Source organism: Ictalurus furcatus, chromosome 9 (assembly GCF_023375685.1).
Source record: "Ictalurus furcatus strain D&B chromosome 9, Billie_1.0, whole genome shotgun sequence".
In the NCBI taxonomy this organism is placed as follows: Eukaryota; Metazoa; Chordata; class Actinopteri; order Siluriformes; family Ictaluridae; genus Ictalurus; species Ictalurus furcatus.
In genome coordinates, this window is record NC_071263.1 from 3,317,416 (window position 1) to 3,337,584 (window position 20,169).

A 20,169-nucleotide genomic window follows, 5' to 3' on the forward strand; every position below is an offset into this window, starting at 1 on the left:
ATTAGAGTATGGTCTTAATCGGATTAAGAGTGGATTATTGTTGTCCATGTAAACGCAGCTACTGACTACGTTTACATGGACAGCATTAATCTAATTATTGACCTTACTCTGAGTAAGATAATAATGTGATTAAGGTGTTTACATGAGTTGCTTTTAGAATGTTCCTTTCATGTACCCATTTTACATGTTATAGAACATAATTAGACATAATGCAGGTAGTTTCTCCTTTCATGGAAATGAGGCAAAAAAACATGCACACAATGTTCTATCCTAAAACTATATATAAATATAAATGCAAACACACACACAGTATATTCTCACAGTAGAATAATGTTAGGATACACACTTCAACTAACAAAATTAATGTTTTTTTTATTAAATGATTTCTCTACCAAAAAGGTGAATTCAAGGTTTATTATACATTGTTCCATTTTTAATAGACCTGCACAATGCACTCCAGATAACCCTAACATGATATTAAAATTCATGATCATTACTCATGTAGTGATATCTGTTTTGAAAAAAATATCTTTCACTCTGGACTTTTCATACACTACTGATTTTGTGAGGGGTAAATTTTACACACGAGAGATGATCAGTGGTGCTGAGTTTTTACCTCCATCATTCAAACAAGGACTGAAGTATGGATAGAGTTTCTCAGTGAAAGACTGACCAGTGAAAGAGTAGATATGAGACATGACCTCGATGTCATAAAAGGAGACCAGACCCTCATCATAAACCACAAACACGCCCACCTTCTGGGGTTTCTCTCTCAGGGAGAGGGAGATACAGGGATCATCACGAGCAGTATACTCATTCCCGTTCCTCAGAACCACAGTCCAGAATCCATCCTGAGGTTTAAATGTCTCAAATTTCCCCTTCCTGTTAACAGACTCTCTGACCACTCCTAAACTCCACTCAGTCTTCCCACTGACCTGCACCTCATAGTAAAATCTCCCTGAGGAGAAACCCTGATTTCCCAGGACATTTGCATAAAAAGTGAATCTTTTCGGGGTGTCTGGGAGATTCTGCTTTGTGTCTCCACATGTCACTTGTTTTCCATCATCAGACAGGATGAGATAGAGATTAGCTGTATCAGGATCCAGAGTCACATCCACTGAGAGAAACACACAGTATGTGATGAGAATGCAGATAAATAACAATAATTAATAATCTAGTATATCACAATAATTATCATTTTATAAGCAGATCTGTGGAATATTTAAATATGTATTGGGCATAAATAGTGGAAATGTGTGTGTGTATATGTATGTGTGTGTGTGTGTGTATGTATGTGTGTGTGTGTGTGTGTATATATGTGTGTGTGTGTGTGTGTGTGTGTGTGTGTGTATGTGTGTATATATATATATATATAACACACACACACACCATAGGAAACAGAAACTGCAGTGTACCTGCATACTGCTGAATCCTCTTCAGTTCTGTGGAGACTAATTACAACACAAGACGACACTTATTAAAGAAAATATGCTTTTAATGTAGACTTAGAATTAGAAAGCTACAACAAGGCTACAAAAATCATTAACACAAATTTACTTTCATTCATCGATCAATAAACCAAGAAACTAATCAATAACTTTTCATACGGTCTCTAACAAAATAATTCCCTTGTTATAGACTTCTCAGTTTCTCACCTTTTTCCTTCAGCTTCTCATTCAGAGTTACACTGAGTTTCTCATTCAGAGTCTTCTGAAGCTGAGACAGAGCCGTCCTCAGAGCTTCCACACTCAGTTCCGTGTTAATCCTGATCTCAGTCCAGTTCTTGGTGTGTGGAGCGATGCACAGTGACGGATAAATCTACAGTAGAACAGGAGAGAGGAGAAATCCCTCAGCTGATGTTCTGTGATGTTCTGCATTGTGGTTGAGTGATTGAGAGAGGAACACTGACCTGTAGGAGGTGGAGATGATCGTCAGTGTGTGAGAGCTGCTCCAGCTCAGTGTCTCTCCTCTTTAGCTCATCGATTTCCTGTTCCAGCTCTTTAATGAGTCCTTCAGCCTGCTTCTCTGCTGCTTTCTGCTTCTCCTCCATCACCTCCAGCAGCTCAGTCTGACTCCTCTCAATGGAGCGAATCAGAGCAGTGAAGACTTCAATACTGTCTGATTTCTCCTTCTCTGTGTTTCTCTAAAGAAGGAAGAACATCTCACTTTCATCAACTAACAGTGAAGATGTGCACTTCCTTAAATTCTACAAAACTAAACATAAAGTACAAAATGCAGCAGATATGAACTACATCATGTTTGACCCACTTTGCTGAGCTCTACTGAGTGATTAATCTCCTGGATCTTCTTCAGTCGCTCCTGGATCATCTGCTGCAGCTCCGTCTGTGTTTTCCCCAGCTGACTCTGTGCACAGAAATCAAAAACACACAACCGTTTATCTTCTAAATTTGAATTCATTTACATTCTTCATAAGAATATTTAACACTGATGTTGGTGTCTCACCTTCCTCTGTCCACTCTCCTCCTCTAATGGAATAACATTGTGATTCTTGTGGTCCGTCACAGTACAGAACTGACACACACACTTCTGATCGTCTCTGCAGAACATCTCCAGAGGTCTCTCGTGCTCCTGGCAAATGTATTTCTCCAGGTTCTCCACTGCATTTATTACTTTGTGTTTCTTATATTTTGGAACATTATTATGAGACTCTAAATGAGATGAACAGAGAGTCACACCACAATCCAGACAGGATTTCAAGGCCTCCTGCTTCACATCAGTGCAGAAGTCACAAAGAACCTGAGACTTATCTGAGACTGTTTTCTTCTTGAAGTGATCTGCAACCTCTCTCAGTGTTATATTAATCTTGACTTCAGGTCTCTTGGTGAATTTCTCTTTGCAATATGGACAATAATAATGTTGACGCGTATCCCAGCTTTGTTTGAGGCAGCTGTTGCAGAAGTTGTGTCCACATGTAGTGGTGACGGGATCAGTGAACACTTCCAGACAGATAGAACACTGTAACTGCTCTTCAGTCAGGAGGCTGCTGGATTCACCTGCAACTGGTGGACAGATTAAGAAAAATAATCGTAAAAAATTATACTATAAAAAATGTTAAATAACAACCCCAAAACAAGAAAGTATTAATTTAGACAATTTTATAAAACAAATATTCAGTAACCTTTTTCCTCCTAGTCACACATCATTCACACAAAGTGTTGGAGCTCAAAGGTATTTTATAGGTTAAGGAAAATTTGATCTTGACCATATTTGTTTGACAAAATTCTCTACTTCAATATGAGGTGTGTATTAGAAGTGTGCATCAGGACTGGGATCCTGTGGGGCAACACAAAGTCATGGGAGCAGGTTGTTTTTACCTTGGACTCCCTTTGGATTAAATGACTATTTATATTGCGAGAAACAGAACCAACTAAGTTCATTAGGAAATCTCATGAGCATGTACAAACATAAATATCTACAAGAGAGGTTAGGTTTGCCCAAACGGAGCAGGAAGGAACTGATTAGGATTGTAGTGACAAATGACAATCTTGCCACTTAGAGGTGTTGTAGCGTTCTTTCCTTCGTGTGAGAGCTGAACAAGACACGCTTCTAGTCTAGTACTGCTTTTATCCACTTTATTTATCACAAAGCTCGTACATGTCAGTTTAAACTCGCAGTTCCAATGCACACATACAGTAATCCCACCAGCTTGCTTCCACCTGCACCTGTCCTGACACGGTCAAAAATTGTTCTACTTCCCTCCATTACACACCTGCCTTCTCTTACTCTCTGGCTACCTATATACTAATTAGATGCACACTGCACCCAATGTTAAGCAATGAAATTACAACAGACATTGAATACAACATAATGGCTCTTATAATGATTATATATATCTATATTACTGCTGTCAATCGATTAAAAAATTTAATCGAGTTAATCACAGTCACGGGCTGTGATTACTGAAATTTTCGGACTATTGAGCGCACCTGAATATAAGCCGCACCCACTAACTTTAAAAAGAAAAAAAATTTTGTACATATATAGGCCGCACTTGTCTATAAGCCGCAGGTGTCCATGTTGTAAACATGAGATATGTACACAGAAAGATGTTACACAGAAATTTTTTTTAACTTTTAATTAAATACGTACTGTAAATGCTTTATTCCGAACAGTGCCTGTAACACGGCTGGTTAAAAAAATAAAAAATACAGTTGCCTACCAGGAAAAGTCATTGATCGCTATCTTCATCTTCCTCCTGCGCACTAAAACCACTAAAGTCGTCTTCTTCAGTGTCGGAATTGAACAGCCTCAGAATTACCGGTACTTCGTCACACACTTCCTCAGTCTCTCTTTTGTTGTCGCTCTCAATGTCACTTACGTCTCGAGGCAAATTCGCCCTTGAGCTCGTGCTGTCCTCTTCATCACACAGCAGTCCAGCCTTTCGAAACCCGCTGGTGATAGATTTTTTGACACTGCTCCACACTGTTAGGATCCACTGGCAGACTTGAGCAAAAGTTGCTCCTCGCATGCTATTTCCTTCTTCAACAGCCAGATCGATTGCCTTTAACTTGAAAGCTGCATCATATGCATTTCTTCGTGTGTTTTCCATGATAAGGGTGTGTGCATGAAGCGCAAAATGACTGATCTGAGGAATTTAGTGTGAGTGCGTTTGATTTAATTCGAACAGTTTCATTGGTCGACTGTGACCTGTTCGGTAATTTCATTGGTAAGCTCGTTAGCCTGTAAAAATCCATAAATTAGCCGCATCATTGTTTAAGCCGCAGTGTTCAAAGCGTGGGAAAAAAGTAGCGGCTTATAGTCCGGAAATTACGGTAATCACGATTAATCACAAATTTGAAATACTAGGATTTACTTGTGAACGTGCAGTATTGAAATAAATAAATGCATGAGACACTGGTTTAAGGAAACAGATTCTTCAGTTTTATTATCGCAAACATTAACATGTTTAACAAGTGTTCAATAACAATCTCTTAAATTGCTGAGGCACCCATTTGAACTGCAGACATATTTAGCAGAAACCAACTACTGTTACAAAGCAATGTCTGCTACAAAGTCACAAATAGCTTACTTGTAAATGTTTTGCATAGTAACGTCAACTAAAATGAATGCAACAATAAGTAGGCCTATTTTAGAAATCTAAAGCCATGATGTCTGTGAAGAGACAGGGTGAACCAGTTCAACCAGTCGCTCAGGCAGACTTCTTTCAACCAGTTGCTCAGGCAGACTAGCTTGTTCACATTTTCAGTTGATAAAGCTGACCTCTTCTTCTGCAGAACGTGGCCTGCCAAAGAGAACAGACTCTCACATGGCAGTGTTGATGCAGGTGTAGCCAAGTACCTTCTTGCAATATGGGCCAGCTTACCATATGTACCTGCTTGTGATGACCACCACTGTAGTGGACATGTTTCTATGCTGACACAGGGTTCTGCCTTGTACCTCTCTAGAGATTTATCTGTGGATAGTACCTCTTCATCAGACTCCAACTCTGATCCCATGAGTAGCAGGGCCGTCTTCTTCTTTGGTGCCTCTGGCTCCACTTTTTCTCCAGAGGTCTGTGGTGCAGGTTTTCCATCCTTCAGCATCTCGCTCAGCTTTTGCCGCACCTGTCCCCTCTCTGCTCTGGGCAAACACATAAGGTTTTTGAACCTAGGATCTAGAGGGGTTGCCACCTTTAACCACCACAGGTTTGAGTTCTCCTTTCTCCCGTTGAGGTCCTTTGTGAATGCAGCCTTGAAGCGCGCTGTATAGGCAGGGTCAACATCAGAGACCCCCACTGTACGCAGGAGATGACATAGTGCAGGTAGCACCACGGAGCAGGATACATACTTTTCACCACCTAGGAGCTCAGTGATGTACCTACAGTGCAAACAGAGCACCACACAGTTGACTTAATGACTACAGTTTTAATTCACATTTAGGCTATAGGCCTTAAATTATGTCTAGATGACTTACAAATGACTTATTTTTATCAGTAAAATACTGGCATAAAGGTGGTTTGACGTTGGACATTCAATATTCGCAGATATGCGGAAATTAAGGGACCATCTCTAAAGTTACATACGACATTTTATACACGATTCTAACTTCAATAGCATTTGAAGGGAGTGACTTAGTCATATAACCAACTGTAAAGTGTTCATGTAGGTGTCAGCTATAATGCACACCTTTTTAGATTTTTGATATTTAATAAAATAAACTATAAAATTTACATGTAATTTAATAGCTTATTTTATTAAATATTAAAAATGTAAAAGGTGTGCTTCATACCCGACACCTAGATGAACAGTTTACAGTTGGCTTCATGAATAAATCATTCCCTTCAAATGCTATTGAGCTTTAAATAATGGTATATTTTGTGTCTGGGCCCATTCTGTAGTGAAATACATGGCAATATTTACATATGATTTAATAGTTTATTTTGTTAAATATCAAAAATCTAAGAGGTGTGCATTATAGCTGACACCTAGATGAGCACTTTCCAGTTGGTTATATGACTAAGGCATTCCCTTCAAAAGCTATTGAAGTTAGAAACATGTTTAACAATGTCGTATGTGACTTTAGAGATGGTCCCTTAATTTCCGCTTATCTGCGAATATCGAACGTTCAACCAACATTATTACAGTCAGTAAAATTGGAGAAGACAGAGAAATCATATTACCTGCAAGGCCCCAGCACCGTTTCCAACTTTGCCAACCTGTCATATTCAGCTGAGGTTAGCATGGCGGAAGTTGTGCTTCTGCTGTGCCAGCGATGCTTTCAGTTGACTTTTTGTTGTGTTGAATCCACCTTATTTCAAGAGTTGAATTCCAGTGCGTTCGTACATCCTGGACGAGTGACTCTTCTATTAGTCCGTGAGAGGCTTGTTGAGCTTTCAGCTCTGCTGTGTTTGCGGGACTGTGTCTGAAGCGTCTTAGTATTTAACAGTACTTGGCTAAAACGCGGTCAAATCCGCTGTCCCGTAAAGCCACGGTGATCACCCTTTGTATCATATGCGCTACACATGGCACATGCTCGAATGGTAGACTCCTTTCAGCGTAAATCATATTAAATCATATGCAACTGTAATCCTATAGTTGTGACCTTGCCCGTTATCTCCCACTCATTTGCAATTTTGAAAAACTGGCTAGCGCATGCTTCGGCAAAATGCCTTTCTTCTGTTTTTAACACTCCTAAAGTGAATGAGCGCAGCTGCCAGTTGTCATGCCAGTTGTCACCTGAGGTAGTTATGGTTACTTACTGATGTCCAGTGGTCTCCAGTAAGTACAATAAAAGTACCTTCTGCCAACTGCCTCACTTTTGTTACTTTTTCAACGTCGTACAGTTCATGTATTCTCGTAACAATAGATCCATTTAACGACTGCACTAGTTAGCTTTGCTGTTGTTGCTTTGTTGACAAACTTGCCCCGGCTGCACTCCGCCAGTGTCGTTTGACGAGCCCGACTCGTTGATCCTGTCTCAGCACTAGCATCTTCGCTAACATCAGCAAAAATGGGTTTTGCCCGAAGATGGTACTTCGAGCTTGTCGTGCTTCGGTGGAAGGACAGTTCGTCACTGCAATAAGTGCACACAACTCTGATTTTATCAAAATTTCCATCTGGAAGCTTTTTATAACGAAACTTGCCGTTCAGCTGAGTGGACACGTCTCCTCTGTCATCATATTACTTGCGTTTGCCGTGCCCTTATCACACAAAGCTAGGTACCCATCCGCACTACCATAACGAAGAAGTTGGGGTCAAACTTGATGGTCAAATGATTAATTTGCGTTAAAAAAAATAACGCGTTAAAATTATTTGATTAATCGCATGCGTTAACGCGTTAATGTTGACAGCCCTAATCTATATATAAACAAACACCTCTAGTACAAGACACCATCCCATCAGAGCACAGTGCTTTCTTCTTAACCATGTTTCTGAAAACCTTTTAATTTAATAAACAGAAATCTGCTTTAACTAGCTTGAAGTGAACTGAAGTCTTTAAGGTTTATCTGGGATTCACATTAGGTTTTCTGAAGTCATCACTGATTTAGAAACTGATATATAGTTAAATTCACATCTATTCGAGTATAAACTGTGTAACTTACAGTCAGTAGGTGTATCCATGTTGTTCCTTCTGCCTTGTCGTAGTTGTGATGATAAAGATTCAACTATGTCCTCTTTCCTTCTCCTTTTTAACCCTTCCAGAAACAAATCAATATTCAGTTCACACACTGACACACATTATATGGTTAAAAAAATAAATCACAGCCATTTACTGAGCATTCTCACAGGTCTCAGTCAGTAACTGTAGTTTATAGTTTCTTACTTCCTGGTGTTAGTAGGAATGTTTGCACCTCACTCAGTAACATTCTTGTAACAGACAAAAGAACACTTTTAAATGTTTCATTAATCTTAACTATCAAGTTTGTTTATTGAGCATAAAATTTAATTTCTCACTTTTTCCCTTGGCACAGAAATACATCTTTATCTAACACCGCTACTCAGTTCGGTTTAATAAACCAATAAACCAAAATTTTGGCCCAACTCCTGAAATATGAAAAAACATTAAAGTACATACCTTTTACTCTTCTCTTTTTCAAAACTCGTCCTGTTTCTTCTCTTCTCTGATCCTCTGGATCCGTAGTAATTAAATTGTGCACTTGTTTTAAAAAGACGTCTTCCTGGTCTATGTGAGCTTTCAGACTGGTCTGATTGCACTTTTACTTGTACACCAGTATAGGCGGTGACTCATTTTAACACACAAAAGCTCTCATGTACCAACACGTTAGTAAATCTGTATGAACTAATGACTATTATTAATGAAACACTTGTTGTTTTATCCAGGTGAATATTCTGATTGACCATTTTTGACTTTGTTTTTTATATTTCATCAGAGTTGAAAAATACCAGCAGAGTGATTTTGCCTTTAGAGAAAAAGGTGATGAAGCTTATAAATGTGTTTATAACTATTACTGGCAGGTTCTTCAGGTGTATGTAATGTAGCTTCTTTATTTGCTCACCATTGTCTTTATGTTCTGCAATTAATTACAAGACATGTTAATCATTAGCGACCATAACACACGCTGCGCCAGTGCAGCTCAACACCCCGAGCAGTGATGTTCTAGCTCTGTGCGTTCGTGGGTGTTTTTCCCCTACCACTGCTCATCAGCGCCCTCTAATGGTATGAATACCAAGTATTATTTCTTCTTCTTTTTGTTTTAATGGTGGTTGGCAAACCAGCTAAAGGTGCATTACCGCCACCTACTGGACTGGAGTTTGGGCAGTAGATCGGCAGAAAATAAAATAAAATGGAAAAATGAATAAATAAAAAGTAATAATAATAACACCAAAACAATACTACATAAGTAAAAGAAAATAAAGAGATAAGTAACTATATACTAGATATTCCTACTAGATTACTAAAGTCTCTCACTTATTCTAGTATTTTTTAGATAGTTTATTAGGGGGCAGTGCATTTTCCCAGATGTTTTCCCCAGCAAGTTCTCTAGTGTCATGTTTTGTAAGTATTCGTTCATATTAATCGTGAGAGACCATAACACACGCTGTGCCAGTGCAGCTCAATACCCCGAGCAGTGATGTTCTAGCTCTGTGCGTTCGCAGGTGTTTTCCTCTTACCACTGGTCATCAGCGCCCTCTAATGGTATAAGTACCAAGTATTCTTTCCGTCTCTCATCACGACTAATATTTCAATGGTAATTGTTCAATAATTATAACAATAAAAATTACAAGCCTCCAGTCTTACTGATTACCGTCAATACCAATAGCCAAAATAATATTGGGGGGGGGTCTTCTTATTAACAGTTTCCTCACACCCTCCCCTCCACAATGTAATGGCGACCCGACATCCTGCACTTTCTGGACCACAATAGAAATCTTGCAGTATTACACCACAGAGGTATATACATAAACTATAACCAAGTAGGAGTCAGACCAACAATACTGTACTGTAACCAGTAACCCATATAGCATTTTATCTCCTGTTTATGCCATAGGTATGTAGTAGCTGTCATTGTGCACGATGACAATCCACCTCCGCCTTTAGCGCGGGTATCTGTATCGTTACTGAGTAAGTTACTTTAACAACAGGATAGTCTAGCATCTTCCTATTTATACTGTGATGTAAACCCTGTCGATGTAAGCAAGTGTCAGGTGCCTAGCGCTAAAACAATATTAATTGTAACTTCTTCCCTTTACAGATAATAGACCCATTACGAACACAACTTATTTATACAACATAAAGAACAAATACATGTTTCCTATCGATCAGCCATCGTAGGCTGTCCCAATATCTATGGTAAGTAAACAACTTCTTTTGTTTTCTTATTCTCAAAGGATATTTTTTTTCTTGGACAGGTGAATGGTCAGCCTCCTCTTGGTCATTGTCCCCAGATGGCTCATCTTCCGATTGAGGACCTAGTATTTCCCTGTGCTGCTCCTGCCCACTTTTCATCTGGTGATACTAGTTGTTCTGTGTAATTCTCCCCAATCAGATGCTCATCTCTAGCCACTCCATTTTCTGGATCCAACCGGGATGCGTCTGTACTCAAATGACCCTTGACCTCCTTGCGTGGCGTATGTCCGATGATGCATCTCCAGGTGTCCTCATCTTCTGAGTTCTCTTCTTGTTCCTTGTCCTTTTGTTTTTGATGATTTGTCCTCTTTTTAACCTTTCTAGGTTCACTAGGTACCTTTTTCCTTTTCTAAAGGTAGGAAGTCACATGGCAATAGCAAGTTCCGGTGGATTATTCTAATTCGTCCTTGGCCATTCTCAGGCTTCAGTTCATACACCGGACTGTCAGGGTGTTTCCTCTTTGTTACCACATATACTTGTTCTTCCCATAATGATCTCAGCTTCCCTGGCCCTCCTTTCTCATTCATATTGCAAATTAACACTCTGCCTTGAGGTTCTAGGTCAACACCGTAGGCCTTCCTGTCGTAGAATGTTTTCCCTCACACCCCTTCCTTGTAGGCAGATTCTGAGGCTAATCTGTATGCCTCCTCCATTCGGACTCTCCATTCCGCCGCATGCTTTTGGTGGGAGGAGCTTTGATTTTTAGCTGTTAAACCAAACATGACGTCAATCGGGAGTCTTGGATTTCGCCCAAACAACAGGAAATAGGGAGCATAGCCAGTAGCCTCACTCGTGTACAGTTAAAAGCATGAACCACCTTGTTCAGGGAAGTCTTCCAGTCTGCTTTCGCTGCCTCCGTTAGGTTTCTGAGCATAGCCAGTAGCGTCCTGTTGAAGCGCTCTCCCTGCCCATTCTCCTGTGGGTGGTAGGGTGTAGTGCGGGACCCTGTGACTCCACTATATTCCTCCAGCTTGGTGAACAGTTTGTTCTCAAACTCTCTTCCCTGGTCGTGATGGATTCTTGTGGGAAATCCAAATCTCAAACCAAAGTCTCCATATATCTTTTCAGCAGCCGTTTTTGCAGCCTTGTTTCTGCAGGGGTAGGCCTGGGCTAACCGTGTGAAATGGTCCATAATGACTAGAATATATTCATATCCTCCCTTACACTTCTCCAAATGCAAGAAGTCAATGGAGACCAGTTCAAATGGGTATGTGGTCACAATATTGGTGAGCGGAGCTCTTGTTGGTTTATTTGGTCGCTTATTTTTCAAACAGCTACATACCTGGGTGATGTAGTGTTCCACGTCCCTCTGCACGTGAGGCCAGTAAAAGCGGTCCCTTATAACAGTGGTCCCCAACCTTTTTTGCGCCACGGACAGGTTTGATATCAGACAATATTTTCACGGACCAGCCTTTAAGGTGTAGCGGATAAATACAACAAAATAAAATGATACGACCGGCATAAAAACTGGGGTATTTTTTAAATATAATAATAAATGTGAATCCAATGTGAAATCGCAACTTTACTGGGCCTTTTCTCCTTCGCAAGAAACTTTCCAGAGACGTTTGGTTTTTTTACTCATTTTGCTAGCTTGTGGGTTTATTCTTAGCAGTAACGTATCACGTGACCGAGACAAGCGTCTTGACATGCGTCAAGAGTGAGTCATAGACGGATGTAACCGAGAGAATCCGGTCATTTTTCAAAATAAAACATCGTTCAGACTCAGATAATAAATAAAACGGAAATAATGTAAGTTATTTATTCTTTCTGTGCGGCCCGTTACCAAATGACCCACGGACCGGTACCGGTCTGCGGCCCAGGGGTTGGGGACCCCTGCCTTATAAGATTCAACACCCTCTCAACTCCCAGATGCCCCATATCCTGATGTCGTGGGATTTTTCCCTTTAATAAATTGTCCACATATTTCACCACCTTCCACTGCAGGGCACTTGCTTTTATCTGACACACAGTCATATTCAAAGTAATCCCAAATAGGACTCTGCTGCTTTCTTCCGACTTTCGGTACTGCCATGATGCCAGGCGAGGAGCATGGACTATGCTGTGTTTAATTTGACATGTAGTGTCGTAATTTCCGGGTTCCCAGTCGGAAATGTCAACTCTGAAAGATATTTGCTCTATGAAAGACATTGACAAAGACGAAAACTAAGGACATTTACTCTATAACTATATTTTATTTTAGTTAGTTTTGCAAACAGACAAAACAGTTTTGGTTAGTTATTGTTTTTTTGTAATGCCTCGTTTTTATTTCGATTTCAGTTATCGACAATGTTTTTTTCACACCTAGTTTTCGTTATTTCGTTCGTTTTACGATTATAACCTTGGAGTGTACCAAGTTGTCAGCCAAGTAAGCCTGGCATACTTCGTCACGGAGGCCGACGAGACACTCCTCCATCGATCGTTGAAACTCTGCAGGGGCAGATGATAATCCAAAAGAAATTCTCACCCACTCATATAATCTCCATGGCGTGATGAAGGCAGTTAGCGGGCGGCTTGACTCTTCCGGGAAGCCTTGGTGATATGCCTTTCCCTGATCTAGGACAGAAAACCAGGCACTTCCTTTCAGGCTGTCCAGCATATTCTGTATGCGTGGAATCAAGTGGACTTCCTGTTTAGCTCCCGATAATCACAGCACAGGCGGAGACTGCTATCCTGTTTCCGCACGCAAATGATGGGACTGGAGTAGGGAGATTTAGATTTTTGAATCCAGCCCCTGTTCAGTAGGTCTTCAAGGTATTCTTTTACCTCTTTATGTAGCGACTTTGGTACTGAGATATATGTTCGCCGGACAGGCATGGAGCCGTTGAGGCGAATTTTGAGTTGGAGTGATGGAATGCTAACATCATTCTCATCCCTTGCAAAAGCACTACTCTGCTCTCAGCAGCTGTTTTACTTGCTGTAGTTGCACTGGTGGGAGGTGATCGAGGTTAACTGGGGGGTCCCACAGGTCATCCTTCCTTTGTTCTGGACTTGGAGTCGATATCTCCATGTTGTGCTCCCATTGGTTTAACAGCTGCAGGATGTATGGCTTTGGCCCTCTGTGTTGTAAGGCTGGTGACAAGATGTCTGAACCTAGAGAGAAGTACTCTCTGAGAAAAAGAACTGTTACGAGAACAAACACTCAACCTCTCTCTCACAAAATTAGCATCTCCATCTGAATTAGTACATCAGCCTCAGTGGAGACTAGAAAATGTCTGAGCCAGGAGAGAACCACTCTGTGAAGACGGGAACGAAAACCAGACCCCTCTCTCACGGAATTAGCACCTCCATTTGAATTAACACATACTGAGTAGAGATCAGGAAATCGTCACTATACTGTTTCCTCCTTCCTCTCCTCACACCCTTCTCTCTCTCTCTCTCTGTGTCAAGATCACCCTAAACACACCCAAAGTCTATATACATTACATAACATGTTTTAATGTGAATAAGATGTCAACTATTCATGTTTACTGTATTATACAAAAGATCTTTTTAGGGTTTGTACATTTTTTTACTGTCAGTTGTAAGAATTGAACAGAACTGAACCACATTGGCTTTTTTATGAGATCAAGTTTATTATTGCACCTTCTTCTCAGTTTAGGACATGCGTATATCCAGTGGTACATCCATTAATACCCACAGTGAAGCAACAGGAGTCTATTTGCAGTATGTTTGCTTATGAAAAAAAGAAAAACCCGTTAGATGTCGTAAATCCAACATGACACTATTTGTCAATGTATTGTAGGAAGAGAGCAGAGAACGACTGAGGGGTGAGAAATTAAGGATGGCTCTAAAAAAAACACTAAAACATTTGTATGAATAATTGCAATGTAAATTATGTAGAAATGCTTCACAAACCCCACTTTGAAAACCACTGGTCTACGGCTTATATAATTTTAATAAGCAGATTTACAACACTGGAAGTATCATACCTGGGTATATTCTACCAACAATTGCACTTTTTGTACTTTTAACCAAGAGCAATATATCCATGCTATGACATTAATCAGTAGGTGCTTAAAGTTTAAAAAAAAAAAAAAAAATGTCGGTGCTTTTCAATATGTATGCATAAGTGCAGTGCAAACTGTACTGTATACTGTGCAATCTGTAGCATATAAGTTATTACCATGGACAAGAACTGACATGATTTTCTGTATTAAGAACAGAACCAAAAACCCACTGACTCAGAATACGTAATAATAACGTAAGTCTAGGGGTAATAATAATAATTTAAGTCTAGAGGTAAGTTTAATGTAAATCTGTCAATGTCTTTCTAACACACATTCAAATCCACAAATTCAACCCAATTCATTATCATTTACCAGATACAGGAACAACCAAAATCAGAGTCAACCCCAAGGCAAGAGTCAAAACCCAGAACAGCAGTCAGAATATAGAATTGTTATATCCCCACAAGGGCAAACAACACAAACCAAACAATCTCCTAGCAACAAATTACACGTAACCACCTCCAACATCCCACACTATTCTCACTCTTCTTCCTCTTCAGATATGGTTGCCACTCAGTGATGTCATCCTGGGAGGCAGGAGCAAGGCAGGCTAAGGCAGGCTGGAAACTCTGGGCGGGAGTTCGGACCTGCACACAAAATATGGCACAGCACACAAAAAAAGAAAAGATAAAGAATCAATCTGTGAGGGAGGTTGTGTACACACTTCTTATAAATGAGGTCTGAAGATTTCTGAGTCTCTTTGTGCAAGTCCTTCATTCCTGCGCTGTCTCTCATGTATCCAGGTGTAGACCTTCATCTTCATCCAGAGGTTTATCACTGTTATTCCGTGTCGGTTCTGAGCTCATCTTGCTGTTCCTAAGTAGTTTCCTCATTATCACAAAGAGTCCAACAACAGCCACCACCACCATCACTATCAGGATAATCGCCCACACTGGTAGAGCACTATGCTGTTCTCTGTGCTGATTTCTCACTGATACTGCGTAAGTATGAAGAGCTTCATTATACTTCGTGTCTTGGACGATGTAAACACCATCATCAGTGGACTTTACTCCTCTCAGTGTAAGAACTATGTTAGAGAGTGATGTTCTCGGTCTGTATTCATCTGTACAGTGTAGTGAGCTTTTATCCACACTGCAGATCTCTTCATTATGTAGACCTGCTGTATCTTCACCCTGATAGATCACATTCACTCCCTCTGATACGTGCAAATCCAGCTTCAGATCTTCACCAGGGTTTCTCTGAACGAGTGATGTCAACATCTCGATACTGAGACGCACATCAATTTCTTTGTCATCACACTGACACGTGTACGTGTTCCTCTTACTGTCATCAGCTGCAGTGATGGTGAGGGTGAGATCTCCCTTCAGGTACTGATCATGGGACATTTTAAATCCCTCCTTTACTGACCTGCAGGATGTCTGATCACACTCAGCCACTACATCATCTCGGTTACCGATCAGATTCCATTTGGCCAAACCAGAATATTTCCGTTCACAGGGCAGATCAGCAGTCTGATTAAACTTCACCTGTACAGTAGTGAGAGCTGATACAGATACTGTGATGAACATGAGGATGAATAAAAGCAGGACATGGTGAGGAACCCTGCAGGACTCCATGTCTGAGACACATCACCACCAGCAGCACGGTGAGGACGGCCCTGGAGTCGGCTGCAGGCTGGAGTGCTCGGCGTCAACGGAACACGGGGAGGTTGCTCTCGGGGAGTTAAGCTTCCGTGCCACCGGCTTCTGCTGCTGAGCTGCCAGGTCGAGCCTTCTCCCTTCAGCATCCAGCTCCCGTTCCTGAACTCGCAGTAGCTGCGTCTGGTACTCTTGCCGCTTAACCTCCAACTTGAGCTCTTTTAGCCCTAGTTGCCAACCGGGGTCCACTGCGCCGGCCTCAGGCTGTTCATAGCCTACAACAGCCTTATCCTCCGGCTCAGTCGTGGCCTCCACCCTGCTGGTAACCGGAAGAGACTGGGTAGGCTGCGTAAGCTGCATAGGCTGTGCGGCGATGCCCGGAAGGACCTGTTGATCCACGAGTCCCTCATACGACGCCGCTTTAACCACCTTTTTGCTAGCCATACCGGTTTTACTCGCAGGCTTCAACAAACACGCACATCTTTCTGAGACGAAGGAGGACTGAACACAACTTTATTGGTCAAAACAAACTCATCAGTGAAAATAGCAGCTTTGGACAGCGTATCAATCCTCTGTTCATTCAAATGTACCACCAGTGATTCTGGCAAACATGACTTAAATTCCTCTAACAATATCAGTTCCCTAAACTGATCAAAATTCCTTACAGCACTAGCTGAACACCATTTATCACATAGCATGGCCTTTTCACGGGCGAATTCCATGTAGGTTTGGTGCACGGCTTTAACTGTGTTCCTTAAATTTTGCCGGTAAATTTCTGGCACGCGCTCATATGCTCGGAGAACCGTAGCCTTAACAGTATCGTACTCCAAGCTCTGTTCTAAGGTGAGGGCGGAACATGCTTCTTGTGCTTTAACAGATAACTTAAACTGCAGTAACAACGTACACAAACCTTTTGGCCAACTTAATGTCGTGGCTATTCTCTCAAACACAGCAAAATAAGCATGTACAAAAATGAAAAAGTATTTTCTATCTGATTTCTTCTGTTTTTGTGTCTCTCTCTCATTCTAAATTGTTTCAGTAATTAAAACGAAGGCAACCGGAGTAAACGGAAAATACAGTTTTTAAATAATAATGTTATTTATTTTCTGCAAAAATGTTATCCAATACCAACTGGGCCTGTGTGAAAATGTATTTGCCCCATAGTTACTAATTCCCCAAATCTATGGCACTGCATTCATAATGAAGTTCAGCTGGACTAGACATAAACCCTGTTCAAGAAAATCAACACTTAAGTTCTTTCCAGAAAAATCTCCACCCATGGTCTGAAAAACCAAAGGCATCAATATAAATGCTTGAGGATAAGTGCGGTTCTGTGTAATAAGCGATGAGATAAGACTAAAGGTCTTGCTGTAAACCTGCACAGAAGAACTTCTTAATTTCCACCCAAGACAACAACAAACTCTTAACATTAGTGGATTACAATTAAGTTGTGGATGCACAGAAAAGAAAAAGACAAACCTGTAAACCATTTCATTAGATGTACTGTCGTCAAAGGCATAATCGAAGCGAAAGGTTTGATTCTTTAGGTATCGGGTGAAGTTCCATTTCTGCTCATGGACCAAGACGACATCTTTACCGGGGCTGGTGATCACATCCAGCTCCTTTGCAGTGAGTTTTACAATACAAGACATGACATGTCCTTGAACACCACAGCTCACCACACACACTTGGTGATTTGAAAGACAATTGTCGCATCCAGTCTTTATATTTATTTTATGCTATTTGAGATTTCTATTCCTATTAAAAGGAAATCAAAAGGTTTATTCAGTATCATCTAGGATGGGTTAAAATATGTTGAGCCTGGTAGCTATAAGAAAGTGGAGGTAACACACATTCAGAACAGCGGTAAAGCATTTTAATAAGTTATCGTGAAAATATACATAAATCTGTTTCACCTTTTTTGTTAAGAGGGTGCTTCCTCACACAAACACATTCGGTGCTTTTCAATCTTCAAACATTAAGATTCTCTTTACTCTTACATTTACAGTACCGCAGTTTTTAAAAAAAAATTTTTTTTATTTTTTTTTTTATAAATCTTGTTTAAAATTAGCACACAAAACTTTCACAAAAAGATCAGGCAAACATCCTTTGCAGGATAATAAATAATGCACTTCAGCTGTGTTTAGTGGTCTGTAATCCAGGCTTGCTCTAAAATCTCTGATCATTTGAATCATTTCATAGTTGGTGACTGTCATGTCCACCTCCTTCAAAACAAAAAGATTATTCATCATGTAAAATATGACAAGACAAAGTCAGAGATAGAACTAGAGGTATATTTTGGATTTTTAACATAAGACCAGCTCCCCCAATCCAGAACGTAATAATGAACATTATGTGGGAAAAGTGCAAAACTAGTCTTTAACACAAATAATATATCATAGTGACAAAACACAGGGCAGATAATAAACAAATTCAGCCCCAAGGTTAAATTAGGGCTTTTATGTGAGCGTGTAGCATTCACACTGCTACATGAAGACAAGAGACGATAATCGAAGCAATATTGTGATTATGGGATTTTGAAAGTCATAGGCGTGCACTCACCTGCACTCTCTTCTCTTCTCTTAGCTCTTGATGTTACAGTAGCTGCCTCTCTCTCTTCTCCTGCATTTTCTCTACCTCTGTCTCACATTTGGACTTCTTCCTCACTGCAAAACATCATGACAATACAGTCAAGACAATCCTGACTAAACAATAGCGTCATCCACTTCCTTTGTAAAAGGATCTTTTCCTCTTCTCTGTCTGTCCCTGTGCCTATATTGAATGTACAACTGCTTCAAATTCTGCACGAAGGAACAACTGAACACAGACTAAATAGCAATTTAGGTGAATAGCTGTGTTCATTATTATTATTATTATTATTATTATTATTATTATTTATTATTATTATTACAGTAACTGTATTTTCTGAAGAGCAAAATAAAATGGCCAGCCCATGGCTTACAAATGGTTGGCTATGAATTTGATTTGATGTTTTAAATATGGTTAATAAATAATGATTGAATTGGATACAGGAAAAAGAAAGCTAAATATTCCAGGTATTATCATTATGTCTAAAGGTTTAAATGAAATTGTACGGCATTTTTTATGAAAGTTGAGTAAATTGACTGGGTGAGTTTTACGTGGGTACTTGGACTAAGGAAATTTTTTATCACCGTATCTTGTCCTGCCCAAATCCGCAATACCAGTCATTTTTAATGATGCCATTTAAAAGGACTTGTGAATGAACTGGGGGTTTTAGCTAAATTATTGAGTTCTTGACACTCCCATCGCTTATCCAGTATGGTTCATACTTACTACAGATGTTTTCCAGAAACTATACATAACAGACATATGTCAGGAAATCTTCTCATCTGAATTGTACTTAATTATACTCAGGTAAAGTAGAAATATACCAATATGATAATTAAATATAGTATTTAAATATAATTACATAATTACTTTAGAGTCACCATAAATGACTAAATCATATCTATCAAATAGTTGGAAGCAAATATTTCTCTTACCAAGCACAAGGGCCTCCTCTTTGCCATAAACCTTCCTGTCTGCCCCAGACAGGAAGTCATAGACAGTCTGGACTAAGTTGCAGGTTGCCAGAGCGACCTCCTCATTGTCCATGGCCATAATTCTACTGTTATGTCATGAGACGTATTGTGTGGCTGTGTGTTCTTTCTCCCTCCCCCTTTTTTTTTCTCACAGGTCGCTCCGACCTAATTCGACCTGCTGACGTGCTGCACGGGGATTGGAGAGGAGAAGATTGTGCCTGTTTTAAAAAGGAGGAAGAATGTATGTCGGGAGGAATGCGGACGTGTGGTGTGGCTGATTGCGTGCGTACGATTGAGTAGCAAATGTTTGTCCTGGTGTTTGAGTGAAATCGCTTGCTGTGTTGTGTACGAGTGAAAGAAGTGAGTGGTAGGATATTCTGTTGTCCCATTCCCCTGTTTTGTCTTATGTTGCGGCTGAGTGTACGCCTGGATTGTAAATATATCTTTCATTGTAAATATTCCTCTTCTTCCTGTCACGAAAGCTGTAGGGGTTGGGTGCCGTTTAGTTTTGGGCTCTACCTTTTGTTCACTGTTTTTGCCTCAGTTAGGGAGTCAGGTTAGACTCTGTATTTTCTTTTGACACACTTTTTTTTGTTAGGTTAGTTAAATTGATACGGGGAAGATAGCGACTGTTTTGTTTATTATTTTGGCCATGCCCAGCCCTGAAGAGTG

At 40.2% G+C, this 20,169-nt stretch overlaps 2 protein-coding genes and 1 long non-coding RNA gene across 4 annotated transcripts; all 3 read right to left on the minus strand.

Moving 5' to 3' along the window:
- Nucleotides 1-348: 348 nt before the first annotated feature.
- LOC128612252 (E3 ubiquitin-protein ligase TRIM39) lies at nt 349-9,850 on the minus strand. 2 transcript variants are annotated; one of them, XM_053632211.1, is made up of 8 exons: nt 8,536-9,850; nt 8,063-8,155; nt 2,464-3,020; nt 2,269-2,364; nt 1,910-2,143; nt 1,656-1,818; nt 1,416-1,451; nt 349-1,117 (listed from the first exon to the last, which is right to left on the minus strand). In XM_053632211.1, exons 2-8 carry the CDS (start codon nt 8,079-8,081, stop codon nt 579-581), a joined length of 1,644 nt encoding a protein of 547 aa, XP_053488186.1. In that variant the 5' UTR covers nt 8,082-8,155; nt 8,536-9,850; the 3' UTR covers nt 349-578. The 2 variants fall into 2 exon arrangements, with proteins under 2 accessions (XP_053488186.1, XP_053488187.1); XM_053632212.1 differs by lacking the exon at nt 8,536-9,850 and having other exon boundaries at nt 8,063-8,414.
- Nucleotides 9,851-13,876: 4,026 nt separating this feature from the next.
- On the minus strand, nt 13,877-15,913 carry LOC128612510 (uncharacterized). Its single transcript, XM_053632791.1, has one exon. The coding sequence runs from the start codon at nt 15,911-15,913 to the stop codon at nt 15,068-15,070; it is 846 nt and encodes a 281-aa protein (XP_053488766.1). The 3' UTR covers nt 13,877-15,067.
- A 1,524-nt stretch (nt 15,914-17,437) lies between these two features.
- On the minus strand, nt 17,438-19,565 carry LOC128612255 (uncharacterized). The gene is made up of 3 exons (XR_008386712.1): nt 19,459-19,565; nt 18,497-18,600; nt 17,438-18,159 (listed from the first exon to the last, which is right to left on the minus strand). It is a non-coding gene; the product is annotated as an uncharacterized LOC128612255 (long non-coding RNA).
- Nucleotides 19,566-20,169: the final 604 nt, after the last annotated feature.